This window comes from Wasmannia auropunctata, unplaced genomic scaffold, assembly GCF_000956235.1.
Source record: "Wasmannia auropunctata unplaced genomic scaffold, wasmannia.A_1.0 LD336023.1, whole genome shotgun sequence".
NCBI classification, from domain to species: Eukaryota; Metazoa; Arthropoda; class Insecta; order Hymenoptera; family Formicidae; genus Wasmannia; species Wasmannia auropunctata.
In genome coordinates this window covers 484,918-507,252 of record NW_012026867.1, presented here as the reverse complement: position 1 = coordinate 507,252, position 22,335 = coordinate 484,918, and the positions used below count along the sequence as shown (strand labels likewise).

Genomic DNA, 22,335 nt, shown 5'->3' with positions numbered 1-22,335 from the left:
CTAATGACTCTGTCTTTCTCTTATTATGTCTTTATTTTTCATCAAATGGGTTCTATATGGCAGTGTTTGTTAGGCTAACAACAGTTCCACAGGAACAGTAATGACCGTAATTTGCGAGAGAGAAGGTTTTTTTACCTCGTATGTGGATTCGAAAGCTATATTAGTACACGTTATAAAAGAGCCTAAATCAAGTGCCATTTACATACAAAGTTTTATGTCGCATCATAAAACTTTGTATGATGATAAAAAATTCTTTCCACCATTTACCGAATAATATTGCCATCTCCCTAAGCCCACTTTTATTTCCAGGTGAAAGGGATTTCTCGACTTAGGCTAAGATGTCACATCACAGCGACGACAACATGCTGATAGCGACGTCGGACTCCTTCTGGGAGCCGGGCAACTACAAGCGAACGACGAGGAGGATCGAGGACGGCCACAAGCTCTGCGACAGTCTGATAGCTCTGGTCCAGGAAAGGGCGGAGATCGAGAAGAACTATGCCAAGGCGCTCAAAAACTGGTCGAAGAATTGGAACGACAAGATCGAGAAGGGACCCGAGTACGGCACGACCGAGGCAGCGTGGAAGGGCGTTCTGGTGGAGTCCGACAGGCTCTGCGATCTTCATCTCAGGGTCAAAGAGAACCTCTGCAACGACATCGTTCAGCAAGTCAAGACGTGGCAGAAGGATACGTATCACAAGGTAAAAGAGCGGTATTATTGAGCCGATGAAATCTTTAAATCTGCATGATGAATGAAATTTCTGTATTTTTTCCGTGTAATGATAGACTTTTATAAATCGCATTTTCGTTAAAATAATAAATGGCGCAATAAATTGATCTTAATTCATTTTTAACTAATTTGGAAATGCGATTGAAGTTTAGTTTTTTGTAAATAAATTTCTTATAAGTTTATAAGGCATTTACTAGCATCAGTAATATTAAATTGATCACCAATTAACGATGCGATATTATACATTTTCAGCTTTGGCATAAAACTGCGTTTCAAGAACAGTAATCGGCGCGTGGTTGCAAAAGCACGAAGTGGCGAAATGTTTAAAATTTACAAAAAATTATTAGCCATGAAATTCCGCTCGATGACCGAAAATGTCAATTATTTATTTTATATATTATTGATTATCATACACTTATTAAAGTAGCTGTCTGCTGTTTTGCCAATGATTTACTTTACACAAGTTTCTGTAATAGTGGCTGATGTCGCACGGGTTTGGATTGCAGTCAATGATGACGCTGAAGGAGCGCAAGGAAATGGAAGACGCGTTTAAGAAGGCGCAGAAGCCATGGGCGAAGCTCCTGCAGAAGGTCGAGAAGGCGAAGTCGGAGTTCCACAACAGCTGCAAGACCGAGCGTACCGCGACGAACATGGAGAGGAATGCCTCGGCGGACAGTTCTCTCTCGCCAGATCAGGTGAGCGTCGTTACGTTTCCATTGTGTCCCGCGTATCCCGCCGGACACGTACGTTACATCACTTGTCACTTGTAACGTGTTATTAACCGATCGGCGCAACGTATATCACGTATATATACCATAGAAGTCACTTCATCATCACGTGCACTTTTTAAAAAGACTGACGGATTGCGATTGAGCCGCGTCGCGTCGCGGACACAATAGAGCGAATCGAGCGAATGGATTTCTTCCTGACAAAGTAACGCAAACTTGCAGAGGCTGCAATAACATTCCCGTGGTACAAGTACAGAACACGTACAAAATCTCTAGATTCCTGTTTACTGTTAAATATTTCTATATACATTATTATAACTGCGTTGAAATTCAGACGAAAATATAGATGAAAAGTACGTAACGCGCATAAAACTGCAATTGATACTAACAAGTTAAATTAGCGTTCTCTTCCACAGCCGCTAATTCATAACTGGCGTACTTGCGCGTTGTAAATTAATTAGTTTAATTAACAGCCCTGCATATTGTACGTGATTAAAAGCCGTGAGTTAAGTGACTTAATCCCACAATATCCCTTTGCGTTTTTATTAATAACTCTTTTCGAAGCGACGAGACTAACCGGAGTGCAAATGAGCGCAACGTATAACATAATAACGTAACGCATTACTGTATAAACATTTTAGTCGCGCATCTCGATCTCAAGCGCGACTCTATAAAGCGCGATAGATACAGTCGTTCTCTAGCGAGTTTTATTTGCAGACGGCCCGAGGCTCGGGAGATAACGTACGTTACACCTTATTCTTAAGAATTCTTGCATGCGCCGCTACTCTCTTCTTGCTTGACGTTTCGCGGTACGCTAACGATAACGCGACTCTCGTCGATGCTTCTGGACGCGGAGTTCCCTCCTGCACGTATGTGTGTTTCTTGCCCAACGTCTCTCTTATTCGGAACGGAAAAGGAGTACCTTGTAACTGATCGCAGTTTACAAACCGAACGATACATACCCGTACGATCATTCCGCTTCGTGTACGGTAGCAATTATACGAATGATACCCAAGAGTGACGGGGACGCGAGCATGTGACGCGTTAAAGAAAAACTGTATTGCAGCTTTCCAACTGAATTTCGCTGCCCTCGCTATATTGTTCTAATTGCCGTTAGAGTTTACGGATGGAGGGGGGGGGATTGTGAGCCGTGTCTAGGAAAGGGGAAGGAAATTCTAAAAGTAAAAAATAAAAGGCAATTCGTGTTTCATATCTCTCGGTTCTGAGAGTGTCCAACAGATCGTGAATCGCGATCACTGGCAGAACTTGCGAGCACGCGGCCCAATAATCGGCACAATAATCGATCCCGATATCCGGAGACAAGGCATCTCTGAAAGACGGCTAACGACGGTTTCTAGATGACAGATTGTGGATGTGGTGCATGGAGGCTCAGAGTACCAAAAAACCTTAGGGATAATAAAATAGGCGACGTTCAGTTTGTATGTATATGATATTGCATGTCGCATGTTTCTCAATTTATGTCTTTCTTTTTTTTTTTCGCCCCGTTATTACAGAAGGCTCTGCTGGTAAGCAAAACTCAATGCCTTTTCGCACGAGAAGTATCTGCTCGAAGTTGATCAGTCGAATGGATCGAAATCGGAATAAACGCGGAAAAGCGTTTATAACGACTATAGCCAAATATTCTTTTTCGCGTGCCTTCCTCTCTCTCTCTCTCTCTCTCCATGCCGTATAAAAATATATCTTGTCAAGTCCTGATGTCGATCCATCCCTTATCTTAGACGCAGCTCGCCTGGCTTGTTTGTATCGGACGTACTGCTGCTTAATAATTATTCCGAGTGCCTGTATTTAAGAGGTTGCTACGTAGAGAAAATATGACTGACAACGGGTATAATCTCTGTACCGTCGCTTGATTGATTGAGCCTTAATCGTAATTACAAGAACCCACACTTGGACGTGTATTACCGTAATTTAGTGAACGCCAGAGCCCGGTACGAAGACGGAGAAATGCGGCGCACGTGCGTGGAATATATTCATGATCCGATGTACGTAAATCTCTTTGCGCGAAATTCTTAGAGCGCTCGCGCCGCTCGCAGAGACGATGCCTCTCGGGGGAGCATCACGTTCGACGCGTTTTTCCCTTCCTGTAAAATCGAATAATGACATAAATTTCACTCGACCAACCTCAACCTTGTCTTCGCCGCGGTGCGGTCGGAAAGTGAGCGCTGTAATTATGGAATTATGTAAAGCAGCGAGATTACGGTGTTACCGGAACATTTTAAGTTCCACGAAATTCGCGCAAGTTCCAATATTGCGAAGTTTCCAATAAAGATTACCGAGACTGTAAAAAATTCTCTAAGATTTTACGTCGAATAGTCGTTTGCAAAATTTTTATACTGCACTTTAATAAAACGAATCTTTTTATATATTCCAGTAGATGGCAATAAATTCCAGTTTTAATCCGAAATGATACCTTGGAAATGCAATCATTATTAGAATGGCCATTATTTATTATTTACGTGTAGTTGCATGGTGGAATAAGCGTATATTCAGTATAAGTAGATTAAATAATATGTAGTTTGTTGTAGCAAGAGTAGCCAGTTACCAGTTATAGTATACTTCTTCGCACATTTTGACGTACGGAAATTGTCATATATTTCTTGTCCCCTTTCTGAATGTCGCATCCAGGCTTAACATTGCTAGAAAGCGCCTTCGGCTTTTTAGCGATGGGCTAGACGAGGTTGAAGATAAAGAATTGGGCCCGTTAAATTATCGCTTCAACCAACATAAGTAACATCTAAGACAATCGCATGAAATGACTCCGATCTCTTCGAAGATCGAAAGCTCTTAAACCATACGTCCCGTCCGACCAAGGCCTTTACCTTCAACCTGGCGTTAAAGAGAGAGCGCTCCTCGCAAAGTCTCTAAGTGTCTCCTCGTCTCTTTCGACAGGTGAAGAAAATGCAGGACCGAGTGCAAAAAACGAAGGAGGAGGTGCAAAAAGCGAAGGAGAAGTACGAGGCGGCGCTTCAAGAAATCAATCAGTACAACCCAAAGTACATGGAAGACATGACGCAGGTGTTCGAGAAGTGCCAGGAGATGGAGGCGCAGAGACTACAGTTCTTCAAAGAAGTCCTCTTCGGTATTCACAAGTGTCTCAACGTATCGCAGGACCCAGTGTAAGTCCCTTCCCATTACCGCTGTAACCGTATTGTGCAATGTTGCGTAACTGCAAATTCAGAGGGGATATATATATATATATGTATATATGTACATATATTCTCTACAAAAATCGATACGTTGCTCCACGAACCGCGACACGACTATCCGTCATAATCAACATTGATTAGAAACCGTCGTTTTCATCGCTCAATTAATTCTCTCGATTTTACCTCGACAATCGAAATAAAACTGAAATTGGAGTGACGTCTCTCGTTCCCGCCTATTTCATGAATATGAAACTTTCGCGTATCATTATTATTCGTTACTATAGATTTTTCGTATTATCGTTTTCAGGCTTCCACAGATATACGAGGAATTCTATCACACGATAAATAATGCCGACCACGAGAAAGACCTCAAATGGTGGTCTAACAATCACGGCATCAATATGGCTATGAATTGGCCGCAGTTCGAAGTAAGTCGCTTACGCTTGTCGCTAAAGAAAGCTCTACAAAAAGCTCTACTGTCGCATGTAAAAGCCCTGCTCGTGGTTGAAGACCTGTTGTTAGACAACAACTAGCTGTAGCGTGGACTGAATATTACTCTCTATATAGCTGCCCCCCCCCCTTTTTTACAATAATTTTATCATTACTTGTTGGACGTTCTGTGCGCCTCGGTACACTCCTTTTATTCCCAGCACTCGAGTCGACGGAATTTAATGGTATTCGCTGTGATTTCTCGAAAATATTAAAAAGATAAGAGATAGAGATGTCTAGAAAGGAGATAAAACTCTGTTGAAAAATAAATTATGTCCAAATTCAAGTAATAAGCGTAATATTGACTCTTACAAGAAATAGATGATAATGGAAATTACATCTTGTTGTCGCGTTAAAATAACGAAAAACCGAGAATACTCTTAATCAGCGTTTTTAACCCTCACACTCGTCACTGTTGTCGTCAGTCTCTTCCGTAGTTATTACATTAAAATAAGAATTACGCTTTCCTCTGTACATTCTCTTCTGAAAAAGTGCCCTGCTTAACAACAATGTTTTGCCTTCTTCAGTTTTCAAGCTTCTTAACCCGTAATCACTCATACTTTCGGAAGCGCAATATTTTCGCGATTTTTTTTTACTCTTCCGAAAAAAAGAATAGTGTTATAAAATTTCACGCGGTCGTTGTACATAACGCGAATTCATCGATCATTTCTCTTGTACTGATTACGGGTTGCAAGCGTTGCCGAATCCCCTTTATCAAGAGTTCTCCTTTAACCAACTTACATGGAAGATCTTACGCAAAAGAACTGTGTTGTTCATTATCGCAATCATACTATTGTCACTCGTCCAAATTATATTACGTCCCCCATATGGAGTGCACACACTGTCAAGGGTTAAATTCGTTGCGAGAGTAACACCCCTGCCCCAACACCGTCGCCTCTCTCTTGCCTGGTCCTTTCATTCAAGAGATTCACTTAGATTGTATCGAGAGCTCCCACATCGTATTCTTAATACCTGAGAAGAAAGCGTAGAACAAGAAAAAGAGAGAGAGAAAGAACCCCTGACAATTTTCCGGAATGCATGCATGTGATTGTTTTGGGACGTTGCTATTATGCAGGACTACACAGAGGAGTTCCGCGAGATCACGAAGGGCTCGAAGTCGAAGGAGGCGCTCCCGGCAGGCTCCATCACTCTCATCAATCAACGCCCGGTCGGCGAGGATCTGCATGTAAAGTTTTGTTTACACGTTACACACACATGACGCGCCAGTCTCACTTTAGCTGTTTTTTTTTTTTTTTCACAAAACGCGCGCATCCAAGATCCACCCCGCCTTACTATTACCTAGACGCCGACGAGCCGGTGCGTCTCGATCGGTCGAGGGAGAATGAGATAGAAAGAGAAAGAATCGCCGGCACCGGTTAGGCTGGCACGCGACAGCTTTTAACGGGTGTCCCAGCTAGTCGCGAGGTCATCCAGGATGGGTTTCCTTTCTCAGCTTCTAGCTCTTAACCGAATTAACCGTAATCCGCTCCGCTCTTGCGCTCGCACGTAATCGCACGGATCTGTGCCTAAAGGTGAACACGGACAGCCTCCTGCGGCAGGTACTACAGCAGAAACGCATTTACAAACTGGAGAGGTAACGTGATAAAAGATCCGAGAGAGAGCAAAGAGCAAAAGATTGCAAAGTCAGCTCAATCGAGAAGAAATTATTCCTTGATTTAGTTTTTCTGACATATCTCTTACGAATAAATTTGTGATATTGTCATCAGATGGAAGGAAAATCGTACAGCGATAAATAATACTAATATCTAATGAAAATAACTGTATCTTAAAAATTATTCTTAGCTAACCAAGCTTAGAAAAGCTCGTCGAGCCTCGAAAGTTTGTAAATCGCTTTCCTGCAAGACGCTTGTTACCTTGCTCATGGTATACGGTATGGATAATTATAATATTATTAAGAAATACGTATATATAAATCGTATATTAAATTTAGCTTAAGTCATACATATATGCCTGCAACCGATTGTTAAAAGTCACATGCAACATCCGCATGTTCACGTTTAAAAATTTACGACGACCTTATGGAAAATCGAATGGCGGAAACTAATATGGAATTAATTTCGCGAATGGAAGAATAACTGCAGATTGCGCCAAAATTGTCGCGCTTCCTTCCAGAAACTTCTTTTAATCTCGAGTAAATTGTAAACTGCTACTTTAACAGACTTTTAATTCAACGTGCGGCAGTCGAGGTGATTATTTAATGGAAATTTAAGATCTGCATGGACACAGCTTTCGAATGAATTCTTACGAAAGAGAAACAAGTTTCGATGGAAACGCGACAGTTGCAATTCTGCATGTTAATTTCTTGCATGGTACAGCATAAAACTATTTGTACATAGCCGACATAGCTGAATTATTATTCTCGCACAAGGACATCTCGTGTTTGAAATATGTCTCGTCAATAACGCAATAACATTAATCGGTGATATACAGGATTGAAAATGGCATTACCTTAATTGTTCATAATTAACTATTCAAATAATCTGCTCATCACGGTATCGAGAGGTATCACGCATCCATCACGATTGTCTATTTAAAGAAGCGTCATCTCGAGCCTGATTGTGCTTTGTAAATAACGCATTTTTGTTTTTAAATTGGTACGTCTATCACATTGGGAATCCGGATACTATCTTCTCCATAAAAGTACATAGACTTCTTACTTTGTCAAGCCTTATCGAGAATGTAAGCCTCAAGATAATGAATTTTCTCTTGACGCACGCAAGATTATTGAGAAGATAGACGCAGCGAGATAGCGAGATGGGCTTCAACGAAAAAAAAAAAATTGCACATGCAACGTCGGCATGCTCGTTTGAGGCGCAAAAATTTCGCAGCGAGCGACTCGTATCGTTATACACTTGGTTGCACGCATGGCGTTTTCATCGAGTAATTCGTGCATCCGGTATCGCGGTATACGCACTCAACGCAGATTTCGTCGAGATGTGTTGTATCTAAGATCTCTCTTTCTTCCCTCCCGTTCAAACAGGAATTTCCACCAGTCAATAACAAATCAAAATCGAAGTCCGCCGGACGAGTCATATCAGCGGACGGCAATCACGGGGACAGCAAAGCGGACGACGTAAGTTCCGGCAAGCCGTCCTCGGAGAAGAACGATACCGACAGCGTCAACAGGACCACGACTATCACGTAAGTTGTCGTGAGATTCTCGCGAAAGATAAATCGATATATATTTTTTTTTTATATACGCGTTTATTTATCAATGCGTGACGATTGCAGTAACGGCACTAATGCCAAGCAAGAGTCGAATCCGTTCGAGGAGGAGGAATGGGACGAGGAGGGTGGTGAACCGCTGGTCGACAATGGCGAACCCGGTGTCCCCGTGCGAGCCTTGTACGATTACGAGGGTGCCGAGGCGGACGAGCTCAGTTTCAAGCAAGGTATAATAAAAAGAGGGCGTCCGCGCAAAATTTTGGAAAGGCTCGACACGGATGATTATCTGCTATACGTTTAGCAGAAGCGATACAAAATTGTTCGAAATCGTCGTTATTCATAAAATTAATGCAATTCGATTGAGCGACTCGATGACAGTGATTTATTAATTGGAATTCTTTTCAGGGGATGTATTCGATAAACTGGAAGACGAAGACGAGCAGGGGTGGTGTAAAGGAAGGAAGGACGGCAGAGTGGGCCTCTATCCGGCGAATTATGTAGGCTTGGTGTCGCAATAGATTAATGCAAAGCCAAATCCACAAGAGTTAGTTACTTAAATATATAATCTACGCGAAGAACAAGATATTGCGTTTTCATTTTCTCTTCGCTGTCGTTTGGCGCGGAGTGGAGATTTCGCGGGATGTCAGTTTCGCGGCGCCTTGTAGGGCAACGATTATGATGAATGAACTCTAAATGTAAGGAAGCGAGTTACAACAGTCCGATACATTTAGGGTGAAGCGCAAACTGATCGTCTGCATTTACGAATTGTATAAAATGGCAAGGTGGCAATTCCATTTCGAGATCTTTCCCCCGCGACTAGCGGGGGTTAAAATGAACGGTTTCCCACGTGAAGATATACCCTACCCCCCCCCCCTCCCCCTCACTCAGAATGAAATTTGTTTTTAGATAGCTAGGTTAGTTAAAATCCTTCACTAGTTAGACTCTATAGATGAACATGAATTACACGCGCGCGCGCGCGCGTATAGCGGAGTTTAGAGTATTGGAATATTGTACGTTTTACGACTCATTGTTGTAACTCATTGTTGTAACAAAAAGAATCTTTTGGTTGAGACGCGACGAGAGTTCTATTTAATTTATTGTTATTAAAAAAAAAAGTACTATTAAAAACTAATGTCTATATAAATGGTGTCATTGTACATAATAAATTTAAGAGCCTAGCAATACGTGAAACTATTAATTGTCGTCTAACGAATTTGAAGTGTTACAATATATTTGCGGTATGTGAACATGAAACGCAGCACTTTGAGAATGGGCATAAATTTAATAAAATAAATAAGAGATTCGGGGAAATCGCGCGATAATTGTTCCGGCTATTAATTAAATCTTATAGTCGAGATATAATTTGATGAGATAATTATCAATTATGTTGTAAAAGAAAAATATTTTCATGTAAAATATATCGTATGTATACACATATATACATGTGTAACTTGTTTTTATATAAATCCGATATGAGAGAATCGTCTTTGAAAGAAAATTATTTGATCGTTTATTTTCATTTGAAAGAAGGATCCTCATATATTTCGGAATAATAAACGTCAAAAAGAGAGAATAAAGATATCTCTTATTAATCGTTACTTTACTTAGTATAATAGTACCTACCAAATACCACGCATGCATTGAATGAAATAAGTTTTTCTGAAACTAAATGTATGAATTTTTAGAGAGAGTGGCATGGATCATGTAAAAAGTTAATATGTAGCTAACGTTTTACTTTCGAGAAAACGTTTGTTTTTCATAAAACATCTGCGTCATCCAATGCGTTAGCTGCAGAGTCATAGGGATACTTGATTTATAATTATTATAATATAGACATTGAGGAAAAAAAAACAAAGTATTCATCGCGAATACGTCGTGTCTATGTACACAGTATTTATGTAAATATCGTATAGAATATAGATGAAATTATAAATTCATTCTGATTTTTTTTTACAAACATTCATTTAATTAATCCTCCAAATTACCTTTTGTAAACTGTGTTCACAGCTCCATAAAGTTGTTAAGTATATGTAAATTATAGCTTGTGTATAAAATTTATTATGTATGTTTAATAAATGACTTCTACATAACATTTTATCGACTTATCGTATTATATTTATATTGATGTTCATAATTATATACAGATGAAACTGAAGACAAAAATATATCTTGTTCAAGATAAAAAAGCACAATTATCTGTACTTGAATTCAAAGTAACATCGAAGTTCTGTGTGAAACATATCATATGACAAGCCGCTAAAATAAACAAAATTAATAAAGACTATTTTTACATTCTATTATGGTAGACGAAACTCAAGAGTCTTTTTTAAAGACAATTTTTTATTAGAATGCTTTGAAAAAATGTAAATTACTTATACTTAATAGAACTTTATCTCGGATCATCATACATTTATCATTAATACAGTTACTGGCATTAATTAAATTAGAGAAGTATATCTTCTTAATAAAATATATTGTAACAATTGCTTATTCATGCATTTGAGTTATACATTTTAACGCTATTATTTATATTTAACAAGGTTTCAGTAAGACATCAAGTATCACACACATTACTGTTGTATACACAAATTTTAAATAATGGATATTTATTGAAAATAAACTGTTTCTGTCATCAGTGTGATATAAGTGTTTCGAAAAGTTCTTGGTGAAAAAGATAACGGTTTTTTTTTTATTACCATTGCCAACGAAAATATTGTAAAGAAAAAAATCCCAGTATATTTTTCAAAAAGTTTCACCCTGCATATAATATATTTCACCATGCAAAATTCAAAATTCATTTATTATTTAGCTAGGGCTATATCTTAGAAAATTTGATACCTTACATCGCTAATTTAACGTGTGTGATATATTTACATTAATATGTATCATTTTATTCATAAGTTTTAAACAAAAATAATTCATTGTATATGCATATATTCATTATGTATCGACAAAATGATACGAGTGTCTTATAAAAGTTGTTTTCTTCGTATGTTTCCTTCTTTTTTTTCTATACATGTGTGTGTATATATATGTATATATATAATTGGAAAGTATATTTTCTAGAACATACATTTATAATATATATTTCAAACAAATAACTAGACATAAACATTCTAGAACATAAACTTTCCAAAACTTATATTTGAATTGAAGGAGTGATTTCAATTCGATATTTATAATTAAGATAAAACAAATACAATCTTTTTCACATTTGCGTCGTAATAAATGTAATAGAATTTTTCTTCTTATTACACCAAGAGAATTTTTAATTAATTACACAAACACCCGTACACACAGTGTTGTTTTATAAATTATATTAAAATTTATTAATGATTATGCACATCACAAGAAAAAAAATTAAATGTAGACTGTAGTCGAGCGTATGGCTAACAGTTTGTACATTTCGTACAGAAAATTTCTATTCTATATGGTAAGACAGTTCTCTCGTTACAAATGACAATAACGCTGTACAACACGAAATTTATCTTGAGATTTAACAAGTTATTTTTTATGTACTTTGAGCAGTTAAACATGAATCTCGACATAAAATGTTTCTATTACGTTAGGATTTTGAAAAATGCTGAACGAATTCATAGATCATGCAAGGTCAGTTTCTGTGAAATTAGGTACAATCTTAAAACTACTTGTTTGTTTATTTTTTTTATTCCATAACAGTAATTTAGATTTTTCGTTTCAAACTTTGTGGAAGCACATTTTGTAGCACGTTCCCGTGCTATCAAAGCATTAATAAACTCTAAGAGTTATTAATTATCAAATGTTAAAATTTTTAGCAACTTTCATAACAGATTTCTCAAAATCCTGATGTGATAGACATTTCACATCCAGATTCTTATTTAGCAGTCAAAAATACATAAGAAATGACTTGTAAAACCTTAAGAGGGAAATCTACTTTGCACGACTAAAAGAAACAGTGATTTTAAAAACATATGATTTTAAAAACAAGTTATTAATAAAAAAAATTTTTTTACCGCTCAAATATACAGTAAAACACTGTTTAAACTTTTCAAATTATTCAATTTCATTTTAGTTAAAAAAAAAATTCTTAAAAATCACTTTTTTTAGTCTTGTAAAGTAAATTCCCCTCTTAAAAAAGAATATGAAATTTTTTTGTTACTCAGTGTAATTATAACAGAATATTACAAACAGTAGCTGCATTCGAGGAGCGCAGAGCGTCATTCTTGTTTTACGTTCTAAGAACGATAAAGATAGATGCAATAATTCTATATAATACGCTCCACGAAAACGCAGCCATTATTTTAAAGATGTCTTGTAATATCTATTAATGTCCGCACATGAAACGTCAATGAGTCGCGACGTGTTCTTGTAGATCCTCTAGCGTGCGGAACGGCTTGTCACACAATTGACATACTTGCGCGTTTGCATTATGTACATCCAAATGTTCGGCCAACTCCTCTTCTGTATTGAATAATTCGTCGCAAAGCATACACTGATAATGGTAGACCCTCATGCCTTCCTTCTCCCACTCCGCTATCGCGAATTCTTCCTCGTGCGCATGCATGTGCATCTCCAGCAACATCTCCGAGTCGAATGTCTCCGAGCACTGGCCGCACTGGTACGTCTCGGACTCCCGAGAGATTGACTTATCATTATCATTCTCCTTGCCTTGGTCTATGCTAATCAGATTAGGGTTGTCGTCTTCGTCATCGTACAGGTGTTTGCCGACGTGCTCTTCTAACGCTTGATCCGACTCCAGTGTACTGCCGCAAATAGCACACTGGTATTGCTCCTTGCTACTGTTTTGCTCCCCTTCGCTCAGATCGTCGCAATGCTGCTGCAAGTGATCCTTCAGTATCTCCTCGTCCGTGAAGATCTTGTCGCACACGAAACAAGTGTACGTTTCCTTGGGCTTTCTCGCGATATTCTCGGCGCCGTCCAACTTCACGCCCGTACTGGTTATCTTGTCGGACTGGATGTCATTCTTCTCGGTTGCAGCAGTCGGCGTTTTCGTCGCGGTCTCAGTTTCCTGCTCCTGCTCCTTCTTCGGCGACGCGGACGCGACCGACAGAATCTTCAGCAGCGCGTCAGCGTTGTTCAGCTTCTTGTTCCCGATCGCGTTCGCCACGTTGAACTCGGTATGATCGTGGCTCTCCAAGTGCTTCGACAGAAGACTCTTCGTGCGGAACATGGAGTCGCAGACGTAGCACTTGTGAAGCGACGTTTTGCACACGTGCGTCTTCACGAGACGCGCCTCGACTATCTCGTGACACCTCTTGCAGCGCATCATCTTCTGCTTACCCTTCTGCGCGCTCGCAATCTTTTGCGACGTGGCCGCAGTCTTCTGCGGCGAAGTCGCAGTCTTTTGCGGCGAGTTCTCCAGCACGACCTGCACGACGGAGGCGCCCGACGCTTTATGACCGCGAACGTGCGCCTCGGCGTCGTCGCGGTTGTAAAATGTAATGCCGCATACTCCGCATATATGATTCTCAGATTTGACACCCGGTGCCTTGTTAGCCGCTTGGTGAGCCTCAGTCTTCTGTACACCTTGCTTCTGTTCCGCCGGTTTGCTGGCAATCGTTAACTGTTTCCTCGCTGTATTTCTCGATATTTTTGAGTTGATCGCTTTGGGCGTCTCCTGAATTATCGCGTCGGACACATCGGAATCGGAGTCCAATATCGTATTGTAGTCGCAGTATCTTATCGGAGGTACGCTCTTACGTTTGGTCACCACGTTGAATGGTCTGGCGAGCTTGCCCCCTGTCGACTTCAACAACGCATGAACGTTATTAATGTTGTAATGCTTACTCTCCTTCGTTATGTCTAGACGTTTTAGCATAACCTTTGGCTGATATCTGGGCGAATTCATAGCAGACTTCGTCAACGTCGGCGAAAGCCTCGTGGAGCTTGGGCCGCGTGCGTTGGCCAATTTCACAGAGAACTCAACGTTTTTCTTTATAGCTACTTCTATTATATCTTTCAACTTCTGGTCGAGTTTGTCCTGGACGGTGGCGTTATCCGTCATTTTGTTAGATTTATTGGCTCGCACGTCATTGCACGAACTGAGTAACTTCTGCTTCATGTCCTTCTCGACGAATTTCGCCAATTCCTGTTGCACGTGTCTCAAGACCGACAATTCGTTACCCTCTACTTCGATATTCAAAAATCTTTCAGTGAGCTTACTGTTGGACTTGCTGTTTGCCTTAGTCACCACCGGTTTTATTCTGCGCAGCTGAACCGCGTCGATGATGTCGGTATTCTTCTCCCGATTGCTCTCGTCGGGGCTAAGGCTCTTGGAATCCGTCGTTAAATTATTCAAGTCCTTATTGAAGTCCTGTTTGTTTGACGGGTCCACGAGAATCAACGTTGACGTTACAGCGTACGTGGTGTCGCCGATCATTACCTGGGACTTCAGCGATTGAGGTACAAATTTTTCGTTACTCTGCGTTTCGGACTTTATCGAGTCGTCTAGCATAACGTTATCCGTCAAAGCTGAGTTCTCTATTTCCATCGAGCTGTCTAGAGAGGAGAAATTTCTCTCGACAACGTTTGCCTTATTCCTTTGGTTCAACAGTGAATTTTTGTTATTCTGCTGGGAAGCACTCAATCTCGTTCTACGCGCCTCGGAATCCGTGTCTTTGTCACGAAACGGAACTTTGTACTTCTCCGTAAGATTCGTCTCGAGACTTTTCAGCACCTTCGCCACTTTCCTCTGCCTCTCCAGCTCCTTATCCGCATTCTTGGTCTTCGCACGGGCCTTCTGCACGGGCGACAATTGCACGTCGTCGGAAGCTATGGAATCTGTATCGGACACATCGCCCGTCGCAGCCAAGAGCGCCTTCTTCCTCTCTACCCAACGCTTCGTGAACGCCCTCCGCCGCTCGATATTTCTGCCGCGTCTCGCGGGTAACAGTCTAGGTCTTATTGGTCCTGAATACTTTTTACCTTCTGCATGCTCTTCGCCACTCTTCCCATCCTTCGCCTTAGCTGAATCGTTATCATCCGACGATATGTATATCGTGTCTAATGCATGATCTGTGTCGCAGGTAATATTCGGACCTTCGGGTGAAGCTACATCTAGCCTTGCTTTTTTCTAAAATAGAACAGTTGAATTATTTTTTTGATCGTCGTAAGTAATTCTCCTAAGCTTATCGACTTAATAGTTTTGTAAATGTGAAACTGAACATATAAAATTAATTAATTAACATACAAAAATAATAGAAATAACGTTTAGAAAATATAAAATCAATAGTTATCGAATCTATAAAAATATGTACAAAAATACCTTTTCCAAAACGCCATCCTCATTGCCTTTACGTTTGTTTTTCACATTCTTTGTTGTACAACTTTTATCCTTGGAAGAATCTTTAATCTAGGACGAAAAAACAAGAATGTTACGCTAAAGCGATATAAAAGTTGACGAAGCAAAAAGGTAGTGGGATCAGGCCGAGATCTTACAGTGCTATCAGATACGTCTGATATCTCCAGCTGCTCCAGGAGAACCTTGTTGGACTGTATAAACCGTTCTTTGAACTCGCTCCACATATCCAGCTTGTACAAGCATACGTGGCATACAACCCCGGGTAGAGTCTCCTCATACTTGATCTGCGGCGGACAAAAATAGCGGCATAAGCGAACGTAAAAATAAGTAACGTGTGTGGGCAACCGATGAGATACGACGAAAGAAGGGACTTACGTCGATGCAGGTGCACTTGGTCAAGTCCTTGAGCTGGGTCTCCAAGCGCTCGTCCTGCAAGCTGGTCATGCAGCCGTGGTCGATCAGGCATAATCGGCAGCGCTCGGCCATGTTTGGCGACTCGTGCCTGCCCGACATCGTCTCGGCGGACCCGGTTATTCCCGGGGAAGCGAGCCGGGGCAACGATCAACGGCGATACAGGGTACGCTGTTCCCGCGGCGGGCACCAGCACTTCGCCATCAATAACCTTTCAAGCCCTCCGCCGTCACACGACTCGCGCGCGGACGTGGGAGACGCGGCGCGCGTATCCTCCCTCCCTCGGACGCGGACAACGCCGACGGTCCGTCCGACGGTCTCTCTCTCTCTCTCTCTCTCGGCACGCTGAAATTCCGCTCAACTGGGAACTTCGACCGCCGCTTCGACTGACGAAACCACCGATCACTCGCCGCGAAAACGAGACACATTCGCCATAACTGCGACCACTGTGAGTGTGTGAGCACGGCGTAAAGCGCGCGGAACGAAAATATGGCGCACACGACGACGTACGGTGCGTGCGACAGCGTGAATCCGCGGGTGTGGATGCAAACTGCTCCGATTCGCTGACACGCGGGACGCTTCGGCGTAAGCGGGCCTCCTATTGGCCGGTAAGCGTCAAAATGACGGGACGGCTCGCGCGTCCGCGAATATCGCAGGCGGGATCGGCGGGATATCGGCGCGCTCGAGCAACCGGGAATAGATGCCCCACGCCGTTTATTGCGCAGATTATTGAGTGACGCGCTAATGACAGCGATCCACGGGTCAGAAAATATTAAGTATAATCTGGTATGTAAGTACATACATACATATAACGACTGATATGATTTTATTTCGGTTGCTCCTCTCATCCTGTTGGCTTCTGACCGACGCGTATTTAATCCACGAAATAAAATATATCGTTATAATGAAAGATTAATCGAATTTAATCGTCACTGTGCACATACGTACATTAAGTGCATATTACTGAAAAATGATTTTCTGATAAAAGGAGTCGATAATGTAAAAATACACCGAGATACTCTTAAAGACCGACACCCTTATGGGACTTAGCGTGGCATGTTTAATAAAATTTAAGCAATTAGTCAATAATATAACATTAATTTTATGATTTATTAATAGATCAATGTTTTTTAGACATGTACATTGTAATTCATACGTATTATATCTAATTGCTATAATAGTTATAATTTTATTTAAAACTGCATTTTTATAGTTACCACACGAGTTTGATTATCCAGAGAGATGGTAAAACAGTTGGAAAAAAAATGTAATTTTGCGGCAATATATTTGATATTATAGCATTATAAGTATTCATACTTATTTATAATGCATTTATATAATAAAAATTATGATCTTAATAATGTATTATTCAAATAAATCGCAAATTTATGTCCAAAGTTGATAACATCGACACTCTGCAATTACCTCTGGGCCCACCGGGCCCATTTGCTGGCACGAAAATTTGTCCAGGGCTGTCGGTCTTTAAGAGTATCTCGTCGGTGAAAAATATTTGAACGCACTAATCCGTAATGTCTCGAGTTTGCTGCTGCAATAATAAAATCTTCGCGATCGGTAATGTAGAAATCTTCAATGCCGCTCCGCGGCTCGCCGGCGCGAGGAGCGCACCGGAAGTGCGAGACAGGGAACGAGAGTATCGACCGTGGGCACCGAGTTTTTCCAGCAAATTCTACGGAGATCGATTTGCGCCGGGGCCACGATCCACGATTGTGTGGGAAGGTCGATCCGCACACCGACCATAACTATATACGCACACGGTTGTTTCGAATCAGCCGGCTACGCGTGTTGGAGGGTTCATCAGGACCTCAGGTCGGAACGAAATTTCACGCCGCGTTGTAACGCACACCTGTTCCCATTTCCGCAAATCGTACGTATCCACGATCGATTTTAACACATTTTTCACACATAATTCGTCGGCGAAACCCGAGCGCGTCTTCTTGCAGAGTCATTTCCTCCCGTCATTAACATTCGCGCATTAACATTACGTGTCGAGAAAGTTCGGCGCGGAAGGAAGCACGCCAGACACGGTTGGATCGTCGCCGCGGTTTGGAGTAGCTCTTCAATCAACTCGTCTCACCGGATCCTCTTCTCCTTCGTCCGCAGAGAATGGCCGAGGTGGATTTGTCTCCCGCACAGGACCGCGGCGTGTTGAAGGAGATCATCAAGGAGGGAGCAGGAGATGCGACTCCCACGGCCGGCTGTAAGGTAAAGGTCCACTATGTCGGCACCCTGCTGGACGGCACGCAGTTCGACTCCAGCAGAGACAGGGACAAGTCGTTCAAATTCAACCTCGGAAGCGGCAACGTCATCAAAGGATGGGACATCGGCGTCGCCACCATGAAGAAGGGCGAGATCGCTACGCTGACGTGCGCTCCCGAATATGCCTACGGCAACAACGGTAGTCCACCGCTGATCCCAGCCGATGCCACGTTAAAGTTTGAAGTGAGTAAATGCCAATTGATTCATTGCTTAAGACAAACTTCTGCGATCCTGGATGTTTTATTAATTCCATTGCCTGTGCATAAATTGGCAATTCTTCAATATGTATATAATATTTGATAAGATTTTTATATGTACAAACTTAATTGGAGAAACCATCGATTATATTCCAACATGTGTTGCATATCTTTCTAGATCGAATTACTCGATTGGAGCGGAGAAGATCTAAGTCCGAATAAAGATAAAGGCATTGAGAGATTCCAGATTGTCGCTGGCCAAAGCTATACCAATCCGGAGGAAGGTAGCAGTGTAAAAAGTTAGTATCACGAGATCTGGCAGATTTAAGCATAAACTATGTGCTGTTCTTCATCTAACAAACTCTTTATTTGCCCTCAGTACACTTGGTTGGAAAGTACAACGATCAAGTGTTTGAAGATAGAGATGTAGAATTTGTCCTTGGGGAGGGAGAAGTCGCGGGAATTATAGAAGGTGTAGAAACGGCGCTGCAGCGCTTTTTGAAGGGCGAGAAATCTAGGTTGCTAATTAAAAGTAAATACGCGTTTAAGGAAAAAGGAAATTCGGAATATAATATTCCGCCGAATGCGGACGTGGAGTACGAAGTGGAATTACAAAACTTTGAGAAGGTAGTTGCGATTATTTGGAGCCGAGTACTTGTTTCTGAGTTATGTAACCTTCTCTTGATTGTTGAATGTTTACTTTACAGGAGACGAGTGTATGGTCGATGAAGCCGTTGGAAAAGTTAGAACAAGCAAAGATGCAGAAAGAAAAAGGAACGAAGTACTTGACGTCCGATAAAATTAATTTAGCCATAAAAGTGTACCAGAAGGTCTTCAAGTACTTAAACGATGAGTCGGGTTTCGAGGACGATCTCAAAAAGGAGAAGGACAGCCTCCTCGTGGCGGCCCACTTGAACCTCGCTCTGTGCTACTTGAAAACCAATGAAAACCTCCTGGCCAGGGACGAGTGTGCCAAAGCCTTAGAGCTGGATCCGCAGAATGAGAAGGCTCTGTTCAGAAGAGGACAGGCGCATCTCGGGCTCGCATCGCCCGAAATCGCTATTACCGATTTCCAGGAGGTTCTAAAAGTACAGCCGAAAAACACGGCCGCGTCTAAACAAATTTTAATCTGTAATTCTCTTATTAAGAAGCAATTAGCTAAAGAGAAGAAACTTTACGCGAACATGTTCGATAAGTTTGCGCAGGAAGATAAACAGGTTTGTGAAAAACAATAATGTATAACGTTTTTTAAATCGATGACTCGATCTTTTTTTCACGTGCCGAGCTTTCGTATAAATTAGGGTTTGATCACGAAGTCTATAATATAAACATTTAGCTATTTGGAAGGGAAACTTACCTCTCTGCAATGTCCAATAATAAAATACACTAGAATATCCGATCATCCATGTTTTATAATCGGCAAATATGCCCGTAGATTCTGCATTTATCATAAATATAACGAACGGATACATAAAGGCTGATTAATTTAAATCAAATAAATCTTGAAAAATCAACTTGTCAATGCGTTTATGCGTTTGACCATAAACCATAATTAGTAATCTCACAGAAGGAGGAGCAAAAACTGAAGGAACTGCCCGACGTGATGCACGGGACGCTGGGAGAATGGGGACAGGAAGAAAGACCCGGTGGCAGAGACGCGACTGCCTTCGAAAAGGAAAACCCTAACATACTCATGCTCAACGCTAATGGTTCTGGTGAATTCAAAAACATGTAAACAATAGTCCTCTCTCCCCTTTCCCTTTCGTTACACTGCCCCGCGTAACTGCCGAAATGAATTGAGGTCTCGTCAATCTTTAGTTTTCAGTGCCTTCTGTAAGTACTGCTTTGTCTCTTACGAAAAATAAAAAATTGCATATTATATGCTAGCGTATATTGAAACATTATTAAGTGTTTAATTTTAGCATGCAGAAAATTTATATGGATCGATAATAGTTTCTTGTTTAATACTTAATGCACGTGAGTGTATTAATTATAAGAACTTTTTTAAAATTACTACCTTTCAATCTTGAGAAGGTAAAGAAAGTAGTTTATGTTGTGAATTTTTTAAGACACCATTTTATTAACGCAGTACGATTTTTAAGAAATGTGGCTACGCGTTACGTCTACTTCAGTAGTTGATCCCCGATCTCATTAATTTCTGACTTCTGTAATTATGCGCGTTAATTAAGTCATTGTATACTTCAAAGTATATCATTCCATTTATAATATAGTGCCATTGTTTAAATTTTAATACGTCAATCATTACTATGTAAATTGTAGATCTAGAAAATGTTCATTTATATATATATACACACATACACATCTATACAGTCTCCGTGAATGAATGCGCATATAATCAGAAGTAAGAAAAAAATTTGTACATCAGTGTAAAGGATATACGTAAAATTGATTATATGCACAATTGTATAAGAATAACGTAGCGATATACATTTCTTTCCTACGCCAAGTGTACTGAAATGAATGTATGTTCAACACAACAAGATTAGAAAAGAAACATTGCAGAATTAAATAAAAAACAGTCTGACGAAAATCCAATGTCATTCAATGTGAGATTATCATATGATCTGTATAATTCCCTTATCGATCCATAATTTCTGATCCATAAACGAAGAGAATTCTCGATTAATAAATTAGTTAACATAAACTTTCTATCTGCTATATATTTTATATATGTCGAATTTACGTAGGAATGGTATTTCTAGCACACAAATTGATTTTTCATATTTGACAAAATTTTTTCTACATTACAATTTATACATATTAAAAAAATAAAACGTCTATTGCTATCATTTCTCTTCTTTGTATACAAATGCCATGTTATAATATACTAAAATACTGCAGTCAAAACTCTCTTAAATACGTGTAACTTTTGAAAAACAACGTTACGCTTTAATACATTCCAGACTTGAGATTTTTTTTCAATTATTCATAAGAAACTATTGTCCCAGTTTGAATCTATTATCCTTGACTGGTGTAAAATTAACCGATTGTAATATCAAATGGAATCATCTGACTTTATTGATGAGCTAACAGCCTTCAATTGATATCCAGTAAATATTTCGTAACAGTGGCATGATCCAGATATGCGACATAGACACAAAAAATTAATTCAGTGAAAATTGTAGTAAATAATTTTTAATAGGTTTGAATAAGTTTCACCAATTATTTCGCAGTCAAAATTTACATCGAAAAGACGATATATTTGTAAATATATTAATGGAAATATATTTATATAATTTGAGTTTCTCTAAAATATTTTTAATTTTCAGGCAGTGTACAGAATGCAATATAAAATTCGATGCAATTGTAATAACAACGTAAAAATTTTACACCTTAATCACGCTTTGCGCTCGTCGTAAGTAAACGTCTGACTTGAAAAATTGGCTTCCTCAATTGTCTAGACGTGTCGTCTAGACGTTCTGATATGTTATCTGCAATATTAGTACATTACACATGCACATACACGTGCATGACCGCAGGGACGGCTTTACGATCCGCCGAGCCATCATCGAGATCAGGATTTTGCGCAATGCGCCATGTCGATCTCTCCTGCTGGCGTTCATCCAGATCCAGAGTAATAAAAATTTAGTAATTAGGTGTTCTGACTTCGCAGCCGCATCGCGATTTTCGCAAGGAAGTAACTCGATATGGATCACGTAATGGAAAACGGCGATTGAATTATCGCATTTATATAATTATAATTAATGCATAATTCGCGGTCGACTTCGTACGTTTTGGAGCACAGCGACATTCCTTTGTGAAGAATTAATTCCTCTATTAAAATTGCTCGCGATCGAAATTTCCAAATAAATTTCGATAACAGGACGAC

The 22,335-nt window shown here is 40.3% G+C and overlaps 3 protein-coding genes across 12 annotated transcripts in view; 2 read left to right on the top strand and 1 right to left on the bottom strand.

The window, feature by feature from the left end:
- LOC105452976 (protein kinase C and casein kinase substrate in neurons protein 1) overlaps positions 1 to 9,484 on the top strand; it is a 49,893-nt gene extending 40,409 nt beyond the window's left edge. For 3 of the 7 annotated variants that reach the window (XM_011694570.1, XM_011694573.1, XM_011694572.1), the window contains exons 2-10: positions 310 to 701; positions 1,207 to 1,425; positions 2,176 to 2,199; positions 4,369 to 4,595; positions 4,933 to 5,053; positions 6,190 to 6,300; positions 8,116 to 8,276; positions 8,367 to 8,527; positions 8,706 to 9,484. In XM_011694570.1, coding sequence (XP_011692872.1) covers positions 339 to 701; positions 1,207 to 1,425; positions 2,176 to 2,199; positions 4,369 to 4,595; positions 4,933 to 5,053; positions 6,190 to 6,300; positions 8,116 to 8,276; positions 8,367 to 8,527; positions 8,706 to 8,818 — 1,500 coding nt within the window. In that variant the 5' untranslated portion in view covers positions 310 to 338 and the 3' untranslated portion in view covers positions 8,819 to 9,484. The remainder of the gene's footprint in view (positions 1 to 309; positions 702 to 1,206; positions 1,426 to 2,175; positions 2,200 to 4,368; positions 4,596 to 4,932; positions 5,054 to 6,189; positions 6,301 to 8,115; positions 8,277 to 8,366; positions 8,528 to 8,705) is intronic. The other 4 variants (XM_011694575.1, XM_011694574.1, XM_011694577.1 and 1 more) reach the window with 4 other exon arrangements.
- Positions 9,485 to 12,426: 2,942 nt separating this feature from the next.
- On the bottom strand, positions 12,427 to 16,531 carry LOC105452974. Its single transcript, XM_011694561.1, has 4 exons — positions 15,976 to 16,531; positions 15,738 to 15,884; positions 15,565 to 15,651; positions 12,427 to 15,372 (listed from the first exon to the last, which is right to left on the bottom strand). Exons 1-4 carry the CDS (start codon positions 16,111 to 16,113, stop codon positions 12,625 to 12,627), a joined length of 3,120 nt encoding a protein of 1,039 aa, XP_011692863.1. The 5' UTR covers positions 16,114 to 16,531; the 3' UTR covers positions 12,427 to 12,624.
- Positions 16,532 to 17,656: 1,125 nt separating this feature from the next.
- On the top strand, positions 17,657 to 21,036 carry LOC105452973 (FK506-binding protein 59). Of its 4 annotated transcripts, none has more exons than XM_011694559.1 (6): positions 17,657 to 17,896; positions 18,133 to 18,471; positions 18,664 to 18,784; positions 18,865 to 19,112; positions 19,193 to 19,702; positions 20,053 to 21,036. In XM_011694559.1, exons 2-6 carry the CDS (start codon positions 18,136 to 18,138, stop codon positions 20,218 to 20,220), a joined length of 1,383 nt encoding a protein of 460 aa, XP_011692861.1. In that variant the 5' UTR covers positions 17,657 to 17,896; positions 18,133 to 18,135; the 3' UTR covers positions 20,221 to 21,036. The 4 variants fall into 4 exon arrangements, with proteins under 4 accessions (XP_011692861.1, XP_011692860.1, XP_011692859.1 ...); XM_011694558.1 differs by having other exon boundaries at positions 18,027 to 18,471; XM_011694557.1 differs by having other exon boundaries at positions 17,973 to 18,471.
- Positions 21,037 to 22,335: the final 1,299 nt, after the last annotated feature.